Raw genomic sequence first — 18,697 nt, 5'->3', positions numbered from 1 at the left:
TATGTTTTACCATTTAATATGCATCTGTATGCTTTTAAAACAATAGGAATTTATTACACATAAATTCTCCTTCAGTTTGTTTACCAATCTGAGAACTAGAGCCTGGGCTGCTCATGTTTTTACTTACAAAGAGGTACTCTGAAATTATTTTCAACTATCAGAAATGTTATATTAAAATTAACCCTAAAAGTGACCTATGCAGACTCTTGAAATCAATGCAAATCATCTACCCCATAACATAGAATTAAACCATTTGGATTTAATAAATTAATCAAGTACTATTTGGATTTGATTTATTATAGTCCTTATGTAAGTAGAATGGAAAATGAAATAAGAAATAATGATTATATGATTGATGTCAATTCCCAAAATGTCATAATTAGAATAAATCTCTCAACCTTATTTTTGTGACTCACTATTAACAATAATGGGAGAAATACTGCAATCTGCATCTTATCATATATCTCACCACTAATACTTATTTCTCTATTACATTACATGAAGTAGATGAATAACCTTTAGCATACTTTCCAAACCCCATTGAATCAGTTCAGAACACCAAAAAAAAAAGGCAATCTGGCACAATCTGCTGTATGCTGAAGTATATATTTGCATTTTGTCAGTGGACCCATCTAGTGTTTAACTCCACCTACAACTAAAAGTAAGGTTCTACATTTAGGCAACATAAACGAAATGCACAGGTACAGTATAGGTGGTACCTTGCTCAATAGTAGTAACTGTGAGAGGGATCTTGGAGTCCTAGTGGACAACCATTTAAATATGAGCCAGCAGTGTGCAGAAGCTGCCAGAAAAGCCAACACAGTTCTAGGCTACATAAACAGAGGAATAGAATCAAGATCACGTGAAGTGTTAATACCACTTTATAATGCCTTGGTAAGGCCACACTTGGAATACTGCATCCAGTTTTGGTCGACATGATATAGAAAAGATGAGGAGACTCTAGAAAGAGTGCAGAGAAGAGCAACAAAGATGATTACTGGACTGGGGGCTAAAACATATGAAGAACCGTTGCAGGAACTAGGTATGCCTATTTTAATGAAAAGGACTAGGAGAGACATGATAGCAATGTTCCAATATTTCAGGGGTTGCCACAAAGAAGAGGGAGTCAAACTGTTCTCCAAAGCAGCGGAGGGTAGAACAAGAAGCAATGGGTGGAAACTAATCAAGGAGAGAAGCAACTTAGAACTGAGGAGAAATTTCCTGACAGTTAGAACAATTAATTAGTGCAACAGCTTGCCTCCAGAAGTTGTCAATGCCCCAACACTGGAAGTCTTTAAGAAGATGCTGTATAGCCATTTGTCTGGAATGGTATAGGGTTTCCTGCCTAGCCAGTGGGTTGGACTAGAAGACCTCCAAGGTACCTTCCAACTCTGTTATTCTATTCTATTCTAAATCCACCTATCAATTTCTTAAAGGTCCTTATAAAATATTCACAAAGAAAATATGGCCTTTGGGGAAAAAAAACACATAAAAAATAAATTGCCTGCTCCTTATATAAAGTATGTAACCTACTATATACTAATTTTCTAAAGACATCTTCAGTTTTGACGAAACCTCTGCAGAACTCAAATGCATTATAAGCTATCTAAATTCCAAATGTTTTCAATATATCTTCTCATCTGTCTCATTATAATTAACTTTTTAAGAAAAAGACTAAAATTATGCACAATCCCTATAGGTATCCTATATTAGAGATGGTTTTTATTGGGGTTTTTGGTTAACATTCCTTGCAAGACAGAAAGGAATTTTAAACTTTACAGACTTTATGATATGCATCCAGTTTTCTTCATTATTACAATATAATTATTTCCTTTGTATATATGCTTATTCTACAACATGGGTGCATCACACACTGGCTACACCCACCCCTGGTCTAGCGAAGGGAGAAAAAGTCCCGATACATGACATGACGACAACTTGACACCGCGAGTTTGACACCCCTGTTCTACAACTATTGGAAATTATTTTTCTTATTAACTGAGGCTGACTTGAATAGTAACATGAACGTATTTCTTCAGATAGTAATTATAAGCTTTCCATCATTTGTAGGGGTAAAAGGAGAAAGAGGTGTTCCGGGGCTACATGGATTTCCAGGAATAAATGGCAGTTCTGGCAAGAGTGGAGAAGGAGGATTCCCGGGCGATAAAGGGATTCAAGTAAATCTGTTTATCTTGAAGCCTGCCTTTTATTGTAAATCAGTACCTTTTCCTTTTCAAAGAAATTTCAGGAGTTGGCAATATCTGGACATCTGTGTCTAGTCTAGGGGTGGGTCCGATAAGATCTCACAGGATGGGCCTTCTCCGGGTGCCGTCAACTAGACAATGTCATTTGGCGGCTCCTCGGAGGAGGGCCTTGTCTGTAGCTGCTCCAGCCCTATGGAACGATCTACCCCCAGAAATCCAGATTCTCCCCACTCTTGTGGCCTTCTGAAAGTCTATTAAGACCTGGCTTTTCCGGCAGGCCTGGGGCTGTTGACCTCTTGAATGAGGTCCAGCCCCACTAAGGTTGAGTGCATGTTGGGTCTTTTAACTTGGCTTGTCTTTCACTTTTTAAACTTTTTAGTAATCTTTTAACTGTTTTTTATGTAAGCCACCGGAGTCCTTCGGGATTGGGCGGCATATAAATTTATTAAACATTCATAAACATACATTCGTTCTGGCCAGGGACGTGCAGGCAGGGGAGGCAGGGGAGGCAGAGCCTCACCACTGTCATCATGAAAAGGGAAAAAAAATGTAAAAGGAAAAAGGCTGAGGTAGTTGCTGCCAGAGTCACAGTGGATGACTCTGCTTAGTGCTTAACTGTTTAAAAAAGCCTCTAAAAAAAGTGCCCTCTACAGGAGGAGGCGGGAGAACCACGTTTGCCAATAGGCAAGCTATTTTTGTAAGCAGGCATATTTTCTAGCGCTTTCCAGGCAGATTCTTGTTTGATGTTTTTAAACCTCACCCGGACTGAGCAATTTCTCAGTACTGAGATGGTCTACTCATATTACAAATTACTTTTTTCATTGTTTGTGGAGTATATCATTGGTTCCTAATAAATACATGTGGCACTGTCATCATCAGAGGTAAAGAAAACAATGAATAGAATTCAAATTTTGTTGTTATTGAGTTGCCAGGTAAAATATTTTTGTTCCTTCAAGTGTGCATATTGCTAGAACTCAGTCTTGAATTTATCAGATTCTGGGTTTTTTAAATGTTTTGTAGTTGTTTGCTGTGAATTTACTTCAAAATCACTTTGATAAAAATATAGTATTTTATACATCAGTTGTGGTATTCAAATTTTTTTACTGCTGGATCTCTGGGTGTGACATGGATTGGTGGGTGTGGCTTAGTGGACGTGGCAGGGGAAGGATACTGTAAAATCTCCATTCCCTCCCCACTTCAGGGGAAGGTTACTGCAAAATCCCCATTTCCTCCTGATAATCTGTTACTTAGGAGGCAGAGAATAGATGGGGGCGGGGCCAGTCAGAGGTGGTATTTACCGGTTCTCTGAACTACTCAAAATTTCTGCTACCAGTTCTCCCGAACTGGACAGAACCTCCTGAATACCACCTCTGTTATACATGTATAAAATATAGTTTATATGTTTAATTATGACTTAAAGTATTTAATTAGGATTTAGACCAGACATGCTGCCCACATGATAATTGGCTACATCTGGATAGGATCTTAAATCAACTTGAATGTAATAGCATTTAAATGACATTTAGGTCACAAATATTATTTTGTATTTACCTGAATGGTGCACAGGGAGAAGATGGAAGAGCTACACAAGGTGATAAAGGATTTCCTGGAGACCCTGGAATTCCAGGCCCAAGAGGTCAAATGGGGACACCAGGTTTTGGGATTCAGGGTGCACAAGGTGTCCCAGGCCTATCCGGAGATCCAGGAAGCCCTGGTATAAAAGGAACATCTGGGCCAAAGGGTCAAAAAGGTAATTAATTGATGTCGAAAATAAAAAAGGAAAAATTGCAATTTTCAATTGGATATTTCACCAACACAGAACTGTTATTGCAGCATTAATCTACGAATAAAATATAAAGAGCCCTTGACTTACAATCAATCATTTAATGACATTCCAAAGTTATGACAGTGCTGAAAAAACTTATTTATTATATATCCTTGAAATTATGATCATTGCACCACTCCTGCATTCATATGATTGCAATTTGGCTGCTTGGAAACTGGCTTGCATTTATGACAGTTTTGCAGTGCCTTGTGGTCATGTGATGCTATTTGTAACCTTTGCAGCCAGCTTCTTATAAGCAAAGTGAATGATTTATTGTTTAGCAACCAAATTTCCATGTCCAATTATGGTCATAAGTCAAGAACTACCTGTATTGATATCTATGCATATTTATTTAGAAATAAGTATAATTTTTATTTAGTGGTTTCAATTATTCAAAATGTTGCCACAACTAGAAGGAATGTTTCCTTACAAATAATTTCCAGCCAGTTCATAAACTATTATTGGTTTAATCTTTCTCTGGAAGATTGAGAGTTGAGACACATGATTTTTTTTCTATTTTAGGTATTACTCTCCCAAGTGGAAGAGCATATCCCGGGAATCCAGGTATACCAGGATATAAAGGTATACCAGGTATGGCCACCAAAATAAAATAATTATTTTTGCTAAATCAAGTTATTTGTCTTCATTTTAAAAAATAAACAGCTCTTTATAATTTAGACTCATACAAAATTAAAGTGTAGCAAAATCATTTTAGAATGAAAACAGAAATATAAAGGTAAAATAATAAAGTAAAATATAAAATAAATATTTTATCCAAACTAAAAAGTTGGCTTAAACTATTTTGTGATATTCTGTGTAGGAGAAAGTGTGACATTTTATATTGACTGTGAATTAAGTGATGAACATACATATATAGACACACACATATACATGTACATATACATACACACACATACTATATTCACATACATACATATAGTTGATTAGCATGAAGGTTCTTTCTAAAGGATTAATAATGAATCTGATATATTTTCTTTTTGATTCTCTTTGATTCACTATAGAATTCTATCACATCCTTCTAGAAAAGTGAGATGCAATTTGTCTCCTCTATAATTTTAAAAAAAAAGCGTAACTGAACTGTTATGATGATTTGATTGCTTGCACTGGTGCTTTTGGCCAAGTACCGAATATTAAAACAGAAAGATTTAAATGAACTTTTTTTAAAATAACATTATTAAAAATAGTGAACAGAACAATAAAATATAATACAAACTAGAAGAAAAGACAGAAAGAAAGTATAAAAAGTTCCCCTAGAAAGTGACTTGGGAGGTACACCTTAAGAAATCTGTGAACTTAAATACGATGGCAAGAACCAAATGTGGCTTTAGTTATCAGGTAATCCCTGTTTTGTGACTTCTTAATGTTAAATGTGTGTTGTTCAGCTTGATTGATAGGCATTTTAAAATATAGAAATTTGAATAAGATTGTTGGCAGAATTTTCTACAATTGCCAAACAAAGCAATTATTGGATGGATTTATGTAGTTGGTTATCTGCAGCCTTTCTTTAGTTTTATGAATAGAGCTCACTTTTAATTTTCTTTATAGAATGTTTAAAAGTGTTTAAAATTCAGTAATGCACCCTTGTGTTATTTTTGTACATTAGGTCCAAAAGGGTTAAGAGGTCCACCTGGACAACCTGGACCCAATGGTTTTGATGGTTACAAAGGCCAGAAAGGTAGAGTAGGAACATCAGGCAATCCTGGTCCGGAAGGTAAGTAAAAAAATCCAAATATTTTGTTTATTAAACATGGAAATCTACAAAAACCAGTCTACATTGCCTTAACTATTGTTGCTTTCCCCCCTGTAGTTGATGCAACACCGAAACATAAATGTGTACAGATTCCTGAATGCTGAAAAAAATCATAATTAAAATCATATTTAGGACAGAATTACAGCATAGTGATATATAGTATCTCTCTATCACTGAGATATGCAAACAGCAGTAACATAATCTCTTTTTAACTATTATTGTTTCTTAATTTCGTATAATTTCTGAAAATGTAAAGAAGGTTCCTATATTTAAAGCATTGATAGAAACCAGTTTAAATGTAAACTGGTTTCTATCATATGCTTTCAAAATATATCCAGAATTGATTGGTATCTTTGTTATTCTGTTATTAAGAGCTTTACAACCCCTTCCCTTCCACCAAAGTCAATAGGTGGTGATCCAACAGAAATAGTTGCCTTTTTCCATATACTGTTTGTCATGATCATGTCCTCTCCAAAGAAAATTCCATTCTGTTTTGAAATCATGAAGCCACAACCATTTTCTATGAAAAATGATTTCTTAAAGAAATGATCTTAATTTTTTAAAAAAATTACTTAAGTATAAAAAGTTATGTCAGAATCTCATGAAAAAGTTTACTGTTTGTTATTGTTATGGTTGGTTGTATAGTCAGCCAGATGTTTAGAGTGAATTTGGCATTTTTATTCACTTATCAAGTTCTTCTTCACTAGAGACAAATAGACCAATGTTGTTTGATAGTGTTAAAGATGACATAGCAGGATGTAAGCTTTCCAAGTAAAGCGACCTTTTGAAATTGACTGATGGTGATTTTGTCAATGCTGATGATATTCAAGAGATGCCCCAGTTGTTTTGGGGCTGCACCTAAAGTGCCTATTACTATTGGTACTGTCTTTGCTTTCTTTTGCCACAATCATTGTACTTCTATTTGCAGGTCTTTGCATTTTATAATCCATCTTTCCTTCTTCCTTCCTTCCTTCCTTCCTTCCTTCCTTCCTTCCTTCCTTCCTTCCTTCCTTCCTTCCTTCCTTCCTTCCTTCCCACCTACCTTTTTTGATAATTTACTACAAAAACAAAATTTTGAAGTATAGTATCTTAGGCTACAACATAAGACCTTCCCAATGTAACAGGCTTGAGAATTAAGGGACTTGTAATATATCTGGAAGGTTACTGCAATTGCAATGTCAATAGACCTCAGAAGAGTGATCGTGGTGGTGCAATGGTATTGCAGGCTAATTTTGCTGACTGCTAGCTGCCAGCAGTTTTGCAGTTTGATCCTGACTAGCTCAAGGCTGATTCAGCCTTCCATCCTTCCGAGATTGGTAAAATGAGGGCTAAGATGGTTGGGGGCAATATGCTGACACTGTAAACTGCTTACAGAGGGCTGTAAAGCACTATGAATTGGTATATGTCTTATGTCCTAGTGCTGGTACTAAATATAGTTCATATTGTAGTATTTTCTGTATTCTTATTTTGTATATTGTTTCATTAGAAACTGAACATATTGGAATGAATTAACCATTAACCTGTGTAATCTATATGTCATTATTCTAAGGTTTAAGGGGTGAGACTGGTGATCCAGGTGAACAAGGTGAACAAGGTTCAAGTCCGGATGGCCCTCCTGGATTGCCAGGCCTTCCTGGGCTTCAAAGTCCAAAAGGTGTTCCAGGTGACATTACCTACAGCCCTCCAGGTACCCCGGGCAAAAGAGGTCTTCCAGGGCTACCAGGTTTGCCAGGCCTAACAGGTGACCCTGGATTTCCTGGGCTTCCAGGTGAGAGGTCCATACAATTCAAAGATGTACTTGAATTCCACCAGTTATATTTTATTTGCCAGAGCGGGGCTGGGGGCTGGAATAAAAATAAATAAAACAAATTTGTAGTATAAGAAGCCAAAGGATGCAAAATTAAATTTTATTGGGGAGGAAACAGTTTTTAAAAAGAGTTAATGAAAATAAAGAAAATGGGAAGACGTACAGTCTTTTTTAATTACCCAGATGGCCACTCTTATTTCTACTTTCCGTCTCCTTTCAGAAACACATTTAGTTGCATTTCCTTTTCTATAAAATATGGAACAATTCAATCATAGTTAATTCAGTAAGCACATCAATCAAAATATAAGAAGAAGGAAGGAGATAACTCAACAAAAAGAAGTGTAAAAACCAAAGTATTTTATGAATTAGAGAAATATTATAAAATGTTATTGTCATTTTTAGTCTGAATCAAATAGAAGTGATGCATCTTGCACATTCTCATTGCCCATGAGCACTGTAACATCATAAGACTTAAAATATGCATAGCAAATTCCATTTCCTACAGTAGTTTCACAATCTTTCCTTCTATCTTTATCAGTGGGACTGAATGGACCACATCAGTGCTTTTAAGATTTCAGAGATAAATGAGTTTTTAGTTCCTATTGTTCTGTCCTCATGCTTGAGTTATTTTAAGTAGATATGATTTCCCGAAGCTACAGATTCACTGATGAATCTGTTTTGTTACAAATTGGTGCATTAGCATCATTATCAAAATATTTCTAGAGGGTATATGTGGAGCAAAGCTGTACAAATAAAGTCAATTTCTGATATATACTTGTATCTATTTTATAGTAAATAGAATTTAAATTCAGGAAAGGACGATATTATCTGAAAGTATGCAGACATAATTAAGACTTCTATTTTTTAAATGTCACTTTATAGTAAATTGGATTTAAAATTCCAGGAATGCCATGGCATCTACCACATAAAATGAAGACCCAAATTGTTGGGGGCAATATGCTGACTCTGTAAACCACTTAGGGGGTGCTGAAAAGCACTGTAAATTGGTATATAAGCCTTAGTGCTATTGCTATTAAGCATGTTAATTTTCAACTTTTCTAGGAAAGTAAGATATTTGTTTGTCGCCTCCCCCCCCCCCCAACTTATAAAAGTAATAATCTGTTTTCAGGGCAACCTGGCACACCAGGGCTTCCAGGAGCTAAAGGTCTCCGAGGCCAAAAAGGTGACACAGGAGTGATGGGTTATCCTGGATCACCTGGTCTGGTCTGTGAGAAAATGTTGCAGGGGCTACCAGGACCATCAGGCTCTGTTGGAACACAAGGACCTAAAGGTGAGCACATCACAATTTAATATGGATGAAAACAAAAATCACATACATCTTCATTGATCATATTCTCTACACGATTAATACCTAGTATTTGGACCCATCAGACAGTTGGCTTTAGCCTTCATTCAAGTTCCTGTTTGGCCTTCAAAGCAATAATCTAACAATAGCATTCAGTAACAATCTTCATTAAGTGGTCAACATTTACTGCATATCTCAACTATAAAACTTTCCCAGAAAATATTAATTTCAGACTGCACATCATGGAAGTTCTTGTCCCTTCATATCACAGAGAATTTTTTTCTTAAAATTGATTTTTTAAGTTGTTGCTTAATTGAAGGCTATGTCAAGATTTCAGATGGATCCAAACTGATTTAAACATTTATGCGCGTGAGCATTTAACTTTCTTTCCCATTTTTTGTGAGGCAGGGAAATGCTCAACAAGCCAAAATATACAACGGGATGCAAATCTTCTCAAACTTGTTTATGTATCTATAGGTGTAAGCATGTATATGCATAGTCACACATTGTCTATGTTGTCTCTGCATGTATGTATATGTCAGTGTGTCTACAGACATGCACACAGACAAATGCATACTAGCTTTGTTGCATCTTTGCAGATATTCAGTTTGGATTAGAAGCTACCATATCTTCTCATTGGACCATTCCCCCATGTTCTCCCAAATTTCTTTAGCAGGAAAGCAATATCTAAATTTTTCCTGTCCTGCATACATGTTTTATTTAACATATATACTTGTATCTGTGTGGGTACATACTGTATATATACACGTGTGTGTCAGTATCTATCACCAGCATGATCCTTCTGATCTTCCATCGTGCACCCATCATCATTACAACAAATTCCATCCACTTTGATGCTGGTTATACATTTTCCCCTCTTTCCCAGCATTAGAGCTTTCTTTAGGGAGCTCGGTCTTTACCTAATTGATCTGAAGTAGAATAATTTGAGCATGGTGATTAGTATTGTGAGAACTTTCCCTCCAAGGCTTTCATTGGAACTGTACTAAGTGCTAGTCCACAGTATATTTCTTGACTGCTGAATTCTTTATTGTTAATCATCAATTCTAAAAGGCAGAACTATCCTATCTACCACTTCAGCATCTTCATTGTCAGATCTAAGGCTGGTGGGTGTACACTTTTGTCACCCATTTGGTCTTCATATGCAATCTTTTTGTTTTGTTTTGTTTTCATTGACTTTCTCATTTTTCTCATTGACTTTCTTCACTAGAGCTTGCAGATCACTTGCATTTTCAGCTTTCAGAGTAGTATCAGCATAGTACAGGTTATTGCTCTTTCTTCCTCCAGTTTTAAAATCAGGCTATTCTTCTTCTAATCAACTTTTCTCAATATATACTCTCCAAATAGGTTAAATATATAAAATGAGAGTATATAACGCTTTGTCTCATTCTTTTGCCATCCTGGAGCCAGTCTGTTTCATCATGTGGCTACCATGTGTATCAGAATGTGCCTTCCTGACCTTTGTATAGGTTTTGCATAAAGACAATGGAATTCCTATTATTCTCAGCACATTCCACAGTTTGACATGATCAACAAAATCAAAGGCCTTTCTATAATCAATTAAGCACATCTGACTTCTTTCTAGCATTCTTTGACTTACACTGTTATCCAACATGCATTAGCAATGTTTCTTATACCTGGCCCTTTCTAAAGCAATTTTGGACATCTGGAACCTCCTTTTTCAGATACAGCTGTAATCTGTGTTAGTTGACACTAAGATGACTGTAAGTACATGAAAGTAAGGATATTGTGTGATTATTGGCACATTCTTAAGTCTCTTTTGCGTATTGTTATTAGAATGACCTTTTCCACTCAGTTGGCTACTGTGTCATTCTGAAGATTTGCTGGCATTGTTTGGTTAGAACAGGGGTGTCAAACTCAAGGCCCAGGGCCTGTGGAGTGCTTAAATATGGCCCGCAGGACCATCCTGTAAACAGCAAAGGACTGGCCCGCAGTGCCTCTGCCAGTGAAAACGGAGCTCATGAGGGTCGCATGAGGCCCTCACAAGCTTCTTTTCCTATGGCAGAGGGTTGCAGGAGGCCATCGCAGCCAAAAACTGACATCAGGAGTCCGTTTTCACTGGCAGAGCACTCTGGCCACCACAGGAGTCCCTGACGTGAGTGGCGTTGAGCTGGCCACACCCACCCTGGCCCCTGAAGTAAAATACAACCTGGTGCAGCCCTCAATGAAATTGAGTTTGACACCACTGGGTTAGAACCTTTTTAAAATCTATAACTATTTCATTAGAAAGCCTTCCTAGCTTCCCTACTTGGCAATGAAACTTATACACAAAAAGCTTGTAATCAGCTCCTTGCCTTGTCTTTGTTGTTATAAGTGAGCTCTTCCACCTCCTTGTACCAATAATATCATCAATTTGGTTTCTGTATACTTCATCAATGAACATAGGTGTCATTTTGGTTGCTGGAAAATTATGTTAGCAATAAAGAAATAATTGGAGTGAATAGTTTCCTTATAGAAGGAAGCAACATCAATACAGCTCTGAAGACTTGGCTCAAGAATTTCAAATTCTGCTTCTAAATGCTCTGAACGTTATTGTAATTTTGCCTATCTTGTCTGGTTTCCTTTGCCTCTTCCAGTTCTTGGATATCTAGATGTGGTGAGTGAAGAGGAACAAGTAGACATAATTGGAAGAATTCCCTTTTTAAATGTTGCTTTGGAAAGAATGGAATAACATATTTCTTGCTGTATTTTCCCATTAGGATTGAAGGGTATTAAAGGTCCTCAGGGAGATATGGGAGCACCAGGCCCAGCTGGAATGAAAGGATTGCCGGGAGCCCCTGGAACCCAAGGGCCACCTGGCTTTCCAGGCTTACGAGGAGATCCAGGATTTTCAGGGGAAAACGGACTGCCAGGTCTTCCAGGAACAAAAGGTATATGACTCTAATAAAAAATTCTCTGAATTTTAAATGTAAACATCATGTATATGTATCATTTTCAATAAAATAGATATGAGCCTGCTGATTTGGGGGTTCAGAATCTAAAAATATGAAACGTGAACCTGCGTTGGACAAGCCATAACTTGTTGTGGAATCTAGTCGATACATCAGTATTGTATAACTTAACGATCTCTTTTCTCTCAATGTTCTATCAAGGAGACAAAGGATCCCAAGGCATGCAAGGTTTCCCAGGCCTCCCAGGAAATGCAGGAGAAATGGGAGCATCAGGTATAAAAGGAGAAGAAGGGCAAATTGGTCTATCTGGTCCTCCTGGAGAATTTGGGAGAAAGGGTTCCAAAGGTATGTAGAATAATAATGAATAACCTCTCTATCTCATCTCTCATCTTTATCTATCTATCTATCTATCTATCTATCTATCTATCTATCTATCTATCTATCTATCTATCTATCTATTTATCTATCTATCTATCAAACTATTACTTAAACATACTATAATTAATTATAATAATATAATAAATTATAATATTATATTATATATATTTAAATAAATAAATAAATAAATAATATATTATATATATAATCTAAGAGTATATTATATTATAAAATAAATTTATATATGTATATATATGTATATAAATATATATATTGGGTTTCTGTCTGGATGGACTCTTGTGACGAGCCTAATGACAGAGAGTGGAAGTGTGACCTTCCTCCCATACTTGGGCATACCAGGGGTTGTGACTTTAAGTATATATATATATATATATATATATATATATATATATATATATACACATATACATATACATATACATACATACATACACACACACACATACACACACACACATAATTTATCATTAAACATACTGTCAAACTATTTACTAAGTCTGCACTACTCTTAATCTTCTCATCATTCCTATTACTCATCTCGTTCCACTTATGATTGTATGTAACTTTGTGCTTGTATCCTTACGGTTTATATTGATTCTTTCCTAATATGATATGATTGCATATTTGTACTCTATGACTATCCTTAAGTGTTGTGCCTTATGATTCTTGATGAATGTATCTTTTCTTTTATGTACACTGAGAGCCTATGCACCAAAGACAAATTTATTGTGTGTCAAATCACACTTGGCCAATAAAGAATTCTATTCTATTCCATCTAATTTATATGGTTGTCCATATCAATTGTGTCTGAGTCTGCATGGCATATTCAGATAGTCCTCCATTTATGACCACAATTGAGCCCAAAATAGCTAAGTGAGAAATTTGTTGCCCCATTTTATGACTTTTCTTGCCACATTTCTTAGGTGAATCACTGCAGTTGTTAAATTGATACACGATTGTTAAGTAAATCTGGTTCCCCCATTGACTTTGCTTGGAGATCACATGACTCCGGGATGCTGCAACTGTCATAAATGTGAGTCAGTGGTCAGGCTTCCGAATGTAAATCATGTGACCATGGGGATGCTGCAAATGTCATGTGTGAAAAATGGTCATGTCACTTTTTCCAGTGCCATTGTAACTTTGAATGGTCACTAAACATATTGTTGGTTATCTTTTTTTTACAAATATATACCTCCCCTCCCACACCCGAACCCACCTCCCCCCCAACCTCCCCCCCAACCTCCCAGAGCAAATACATGGTATAAACCTTTAACAACCATATTCTAAAATAAACTAACAGACTTTAGCATCATTTCTCACTTGTGCTTTAACTCGCCTTTTGTAAAGCTAACTTTAAACAAGTTATATCATTCCTTGCTCATTCAGTCATAAGCTATCTGGAGTTTCTTAGTCCCATATTTATTTTGAATATAATCAATCCATCTTCTCCATTCCAGCTTATATTTCTCATCTTAATGATCCTTTAGATATGCTGATATTTTAGCCATCTCTGCTAAGTTTGTTACTTTTAATGTCTATTCTTGAATAGTAGGCAACTCTTCCTTCTTCCAGTACTGCGCCACCAACAGTCTTGCTGCCATTGTTAGGTTCAGAATCAAATTAGTGTCTATAACTTTACAACCAGTAGTTATACCTAACAAGAATAACTGGGGAGTAAACGTTATCCTCTTTTTAAAGATATTTTGCATAATCCACCATATTTTTATCCAAAATGCTTTGACCTTTTTACAAGTCCACCATATATGATAATATATAGCATCAGCACAATCACATCTCCAGCATTTAGGTTGTAAATTCGGATACATACAAGCCAATTTTTTGGGATCTAAATGCCATCTATAAAACATCTTGTAGAAGTTCTCTCTCAAATTTTGGGCTTGTGTAAATTTTACATTTCTTACCCATATCTTTTCCCATGTATTTTCCCATTATTGGTTCTTCAAAATTTTGTGCCCACTTTATCATACAGTCTAACGAATTCTGTTTCAGAATCTATTTCTATCAATATATTATATAACCTTTTTATATGCATTTGACTTTGATCCCTAATTTTTTTATTAGATTATCCTCATTTTGCGTAATACCAATTTTCTGGTCTTTTTTCCATCTGGCCTGTAACTGTCCATACTGAAGCCATGTTTGGATTACCCTTTCCTCTTTTAATACATTCAGAGGTTTTAGCTGTAACTTTTTCCAGTGCCATTGTAACTTTGAATGGTCACTAAACATATTGTTGTAAGTCGAGGGCTACCTATACAATTAAACTATTTTAATTAAATAAAGGTAAGTATTTTATAATTATAGAATGCCATTAGGTCTCAATGTATCCAAGGCTCTAGATTTCTTCTAGATAAGAAGTACGATATAATCCCAACTACACATTGTCACACTGCCTTAAGGAGATAAGCAAAAAGGTTGGATGATTGGTTGGTTTGCTTTTTTAAAAATAAGGGATTAAAATTTCAGCTAGTAGGTTCTTCATTCTTGTTACTGATATTGGGACTGATGTAGGGTGTCCATATTAGAGGTGGGTTCCTAACGATTTGGACTAGTTCGACTGAGTAGGTAGTAACTTGGCCTGCCATACACCCAAACCAGTTCTATCGGCGATGGCGCCATCTTGAATTTTGGTTCTCTGCATGCGCAAAACAATCTTTATTGCAAAACAAATTTCCTTTTCTAATATTGTGCGCATGCACAGACCTTTTTAGGTGCCAATGTGCACGCATTTTGTTTTGCGGGCAGAAACCTACCCCTGGTCCATATAATACAGAGATTTCATCAACATGAGAAAATGTGTTTTGTTACATTACAATGCAGGCTCCCTATAACGTGATGTTGGTGGGATTTGTCTCATGAAGTAACAATACATGTTATTGCTTCCTGTGAACATCCATGCTTCATCTTTATTGTTTTACAAGTGAATAAAGACATTTTCAGAGTTCTGATTATGTCCTTTAAACATCAAATAAACACATATATAAAATGTGGTATGTACTCTGTATAATTATATCACTGTGGAGATCCCAGAGGTGGATAGACTTCAAGCAATTATATTGTAGTAAATTGTTCCATGCATTCTATTTTGAAGGTGAACCAGGATTACCAGGGGACAAGGGCAGCAGCAATGTCCTGCAAGTAAAGGGAACAAAGGGAGAACTAGGCCTTCCTGGTGACAAGGGATTACCAGGGGTCCAAGGTAAGCATATAAATTAGGTACATATATTAACAAGGCTGCCTCAAGACATTTTTCCACCTCCATGCCCCCAACCAATATAGTCAAGAAGTTGCATTTTTGAGAGAAGCTAAATTATTGAAGCATCAAGGTGTGAAAATAACATTAAGCCTTTTCATCACACACATATCAGTTAAAATCAGTTAAAACAGTACAAATTGAGAACCCGCATTTGCCCTCAGCACCTTAAGACAGTGTACCAAAATTTAGTGTAGCTACCAAATTTCAGGGGTCTGATTTTGTGCCTTCCCTTTATTTGGAGTTGCAGGACAAAAAAAAATAATCAAAAGGCAGTAAAATCTAGACTAAAATCCAATATAAAATACGCCTATAATTAACATACAAAATCAAGTAAAAGTATGAATGCTGAGTAAGATTCATGTTAAGAACAATGATTGTATTATTTGATATTGCAATGCATGTGAAATAATTTCAGGTGATAAAGGCAATGCTGGATTCAGAGGAATCCCAGGACCACTAGGCAAACAAGCAGCTCCAGGCATTCAAAAGGGCCAGCCTGGTGAACCTGGACACCCTGGTTCCCAGGGCCCACTAGGTCCTCCAGGGCCTCCAGGTGTGACGGGGATAATTGGTTTCCAAGGACCAAAAGGCGATCAGGTATGCCAAGAACACAGTTAAACCATATTCATCTTTTTTTTTAAAAAAAGTTTTATTTTTATTTTTTGTTCTCTATATACAATTGTAGGTATACATCCACATAGTTATTATTCTTTTTTGCATTCGTCATTCTTATAATTTGTCATTTCATTTATAAAATTATAATATTCCATTTGGGTTGCTTTGTTTACCATCCCTTGCCTGTTTTGACACCACCTCCTTCTCCCTTTCTTTTCTCCCTCCCTCCCTTCCTTCTTCCCTTACCTCTCCCCTCCTCCTATCTTCCTCTTCCCCTTCCTACCCTCTCTCCTTCTCTCCTTCTCTCCTTCTCCCTTCCATCTTCCTCTCTTCATCTCTATCTTCCTTTCCTCCTCTTCCTCTCCTCTCCTCTCCTCTCTTCTTTTCTCTCCCTCCCTCCCTTCTCTACTTTCTTCCTTCCTTCTCTCCTTTCCCATCCTTCTTCCCTTACCTCTCCCCTACATCTCTCTTTCCCTTCCCCTTCCTCCCCTCTCTCCTTTTCTCCTCCTCCTTTCCATCTTCCTCTTCTCACCTCTCTCTTCCCTCCCTATTTTTCCTCTCATTTTCTCTCCTCCTCTCCTTTCTTTTTCTATTGTTGCAGGTGTCTCTTCCAGCTCTTAATTTATTTTTTCTTGGGGTGGTATTTCCGCAAACCCAAAAATCGTTGAATATCATTTCTTGTTCCTTTTCCTTTTCCTTCCCCCCCCCTCTCTCTCTCAAAAAAGAATATTTTTCTTTTTTGGACAGACAAAGACAGACAACACACAACACGTAGAACCTTCTTCAATCACATACAGCATGTCGTTTGGTTACAAAGTTTTTGTGCATCATTTCCATAGTCCTCACTTTCAATTGTATATAAAATCACCAATTATCAATCTATTATATATGTATACATTATTATCATTGTACAGCATTTATTTGACTATAACTATTATTTCTTCATTTTGAATGAAATATTCTAGGTATAAAAATTCTCCAACCTTTTTCATTTCCACTATTTGATCTCTAATTTCAAATATCAATTTACTCATTTCAACACATACAAAGCTCTGTCAATTTAAACAAATTACCATATCATCAATCCAATATATTATATAAAAATTATTATAATTATTAAACATTCATTTGACTATAAATTGTTTTTACATCTTTTTGTATGAAATATTCTAAATTTAAAGTAAAACTATATAATGGCATTCCATTAGATCCTCCTAAAATCATTCAGTGACATTACATCTTTATAACATATTCTAAATAAAAATTGGTTATATTTAGTAACAAAAACTTTTAAACCTCCTCTCATAGTCCTCATTTGAAGTTTGTATAAAATTTCATATCATCAAACTAGTGTGTGTGTGTTTGTTTGTGAGAGTGTATGCATCAGTGACGTGCGGTGAGGCTTATGGTTGGTGAGGCAAGCGGGCAAAAGCCACCCTATGTCGGACACAGCGGCAGGGCATTTGGACGCCCCGGCACCATGTTTAAAGCCATGCCACCATGTCCACCATCCCGCATTAAAGCCCTGGTGCCGTGTCCGCCATAGAGCGGGACGCGTTCTGCGTCTATGGTGGACACAGAGCCGTGGTGTTCAGATCTTCACTTTCCGACTGCTTCTCGCCGCCGCCGCACTCCACCGCCTCATCCCCCGCCTCCTCCGACGAACAATCCTGCTGCTGCATCTACACTTTCTTCAGCTCGGATGGAGCCGGCACACCCAAGCTGCTGGCAGTGGCAGCAGGAGCCACCTGAGAGGCCATGATCCTCCCTCCTCAGCCAGTCAGCCCACCCACCCCTGCCCGACCTACTCCCCACCTGGCTGGCCGGCTGGCACAAGGCCTCATTGCTCTTTTCCTCCTCCTCCTCCTTGTCCTCCCTGCTCAAGCGGCGGCAGGCTCCGTGGGACAACAGGGTCTCATTCCTCCCCTGGTGCGGCGAGCTCCAGCAGGCTGGACGCATGTGCGAGGGGCCTGGCCCCATGGTGCCTCCTCGCTCAGTTGCAGCTGGCAAAGAAAGGGAGAGGAGGAGGAGGAAAGGGGGAGGGGAGGAGGACGGGCCTCCCGGTGGGGGAGAGGAGAAAGGGAAGGGGGGAACAGTGGGCGAGGAGACGCCAAATAGAGCTCCTTGTGCAGAGCTGGGCGGAGAGGCAAGACCGAGGCGAGCGGCAAAAGAAAGAAAGCGCCAGCCCACCAGCAGAGGCGGGTAAAAGACTTGCCTCTGCTGGTGGGCTGCCCCTCTCTTCTCAAAAAAGGCTGCCCCTCTCTTCTCAAACATGCTGCCCTCCCTGCCTCTCTGACTCCTACCCCCTTCCCTCTCTTCTCAAACAAACTCTCTCTGAAATTGAGAGTTTGAGTGAAGTGAAGAAAGAAACACACACACATACACACATTATTTACAATAATAAAATTACTTACAAATTACATTAATTTTGAATTCTTCCCACTCCCTCCGACCCACATACCTTTTCCAGCTGTTTCACAGAGGATTTCAACTCTGCTCTTGTCTGCCATGATGAAAATGTAAAAATGTAAAAGGAAAAAGGCAAGAGCTGCTGAGGTCAGGC

The 18,697-nt window shown here is 37.4% G+C and overlaps 1 protein-coding gene across 2 annotated transcripts in view; it reads left to right on the top strand.

The window, feature by feature from the left end:
* The window catches only part of COL4A4 (collagen type IV alpha 4 chain), a 78,354-nt gene that overhangs the window by 37,769 nt on the left and 21,888 nt on the right, over positions 1-18,697 (top strand). For both annotated transcript variants that reach the window (XM_032225331.1, XM_032225332.1), the window contains exons 24-33: positions 2,071-2,177; positions 3,771-3,954; positions 4,552-4,620; positions 5,654-5,761; positions 7,350-7,568; positions 8,737-8,898; positions 11,652-11,822; positions 12,045-12,188; positions 15,355-15,462; positions 15,935-16,116. In XM_032225331.1, coding sequence (XP_032081222.1) covers positions 2,071-2,177; positions 3,771-3,954; positions 4,552-4,620; positions 5,654-5,761; positions 7,350-7,568; positions 8,737-8,898; positions 11,652-11,822; positions 12,045-12,188; positions 15,355-15,462; positions 15,935-16,116 — 1,454 coding nt within the window. The remainder of the gene's footprint in view (positions 1-2,070; positions 2,178-3,770; positions 3,955-4,551; positions 4,621-5,653; positions 5,762-7,349; positions 7,569-8,736; positions 8,899-11,651; positions 11,823-12,044; positions 12,189-15,354; positions 15,463-15,934; positions 16,117-18,697) is intronic.

Source organism: Thamnophis elegans, chromosome 10 (assembly GCF_009769535.1).
Source record: "Thamnophis elegans isolate rThaEle1 chromosome 10, rThaEle1.pri, whole genome shotgun sequence".
Lineage (NCBI taxonomy): Eukaryota > Metazoa > Chordata > Lepidosauria > Squamata > Colubridae > Thamnophis > Thamnophis elegans.
This window is presented reverse-complemented; position numbering and strand designations above follow the sequence as displayed.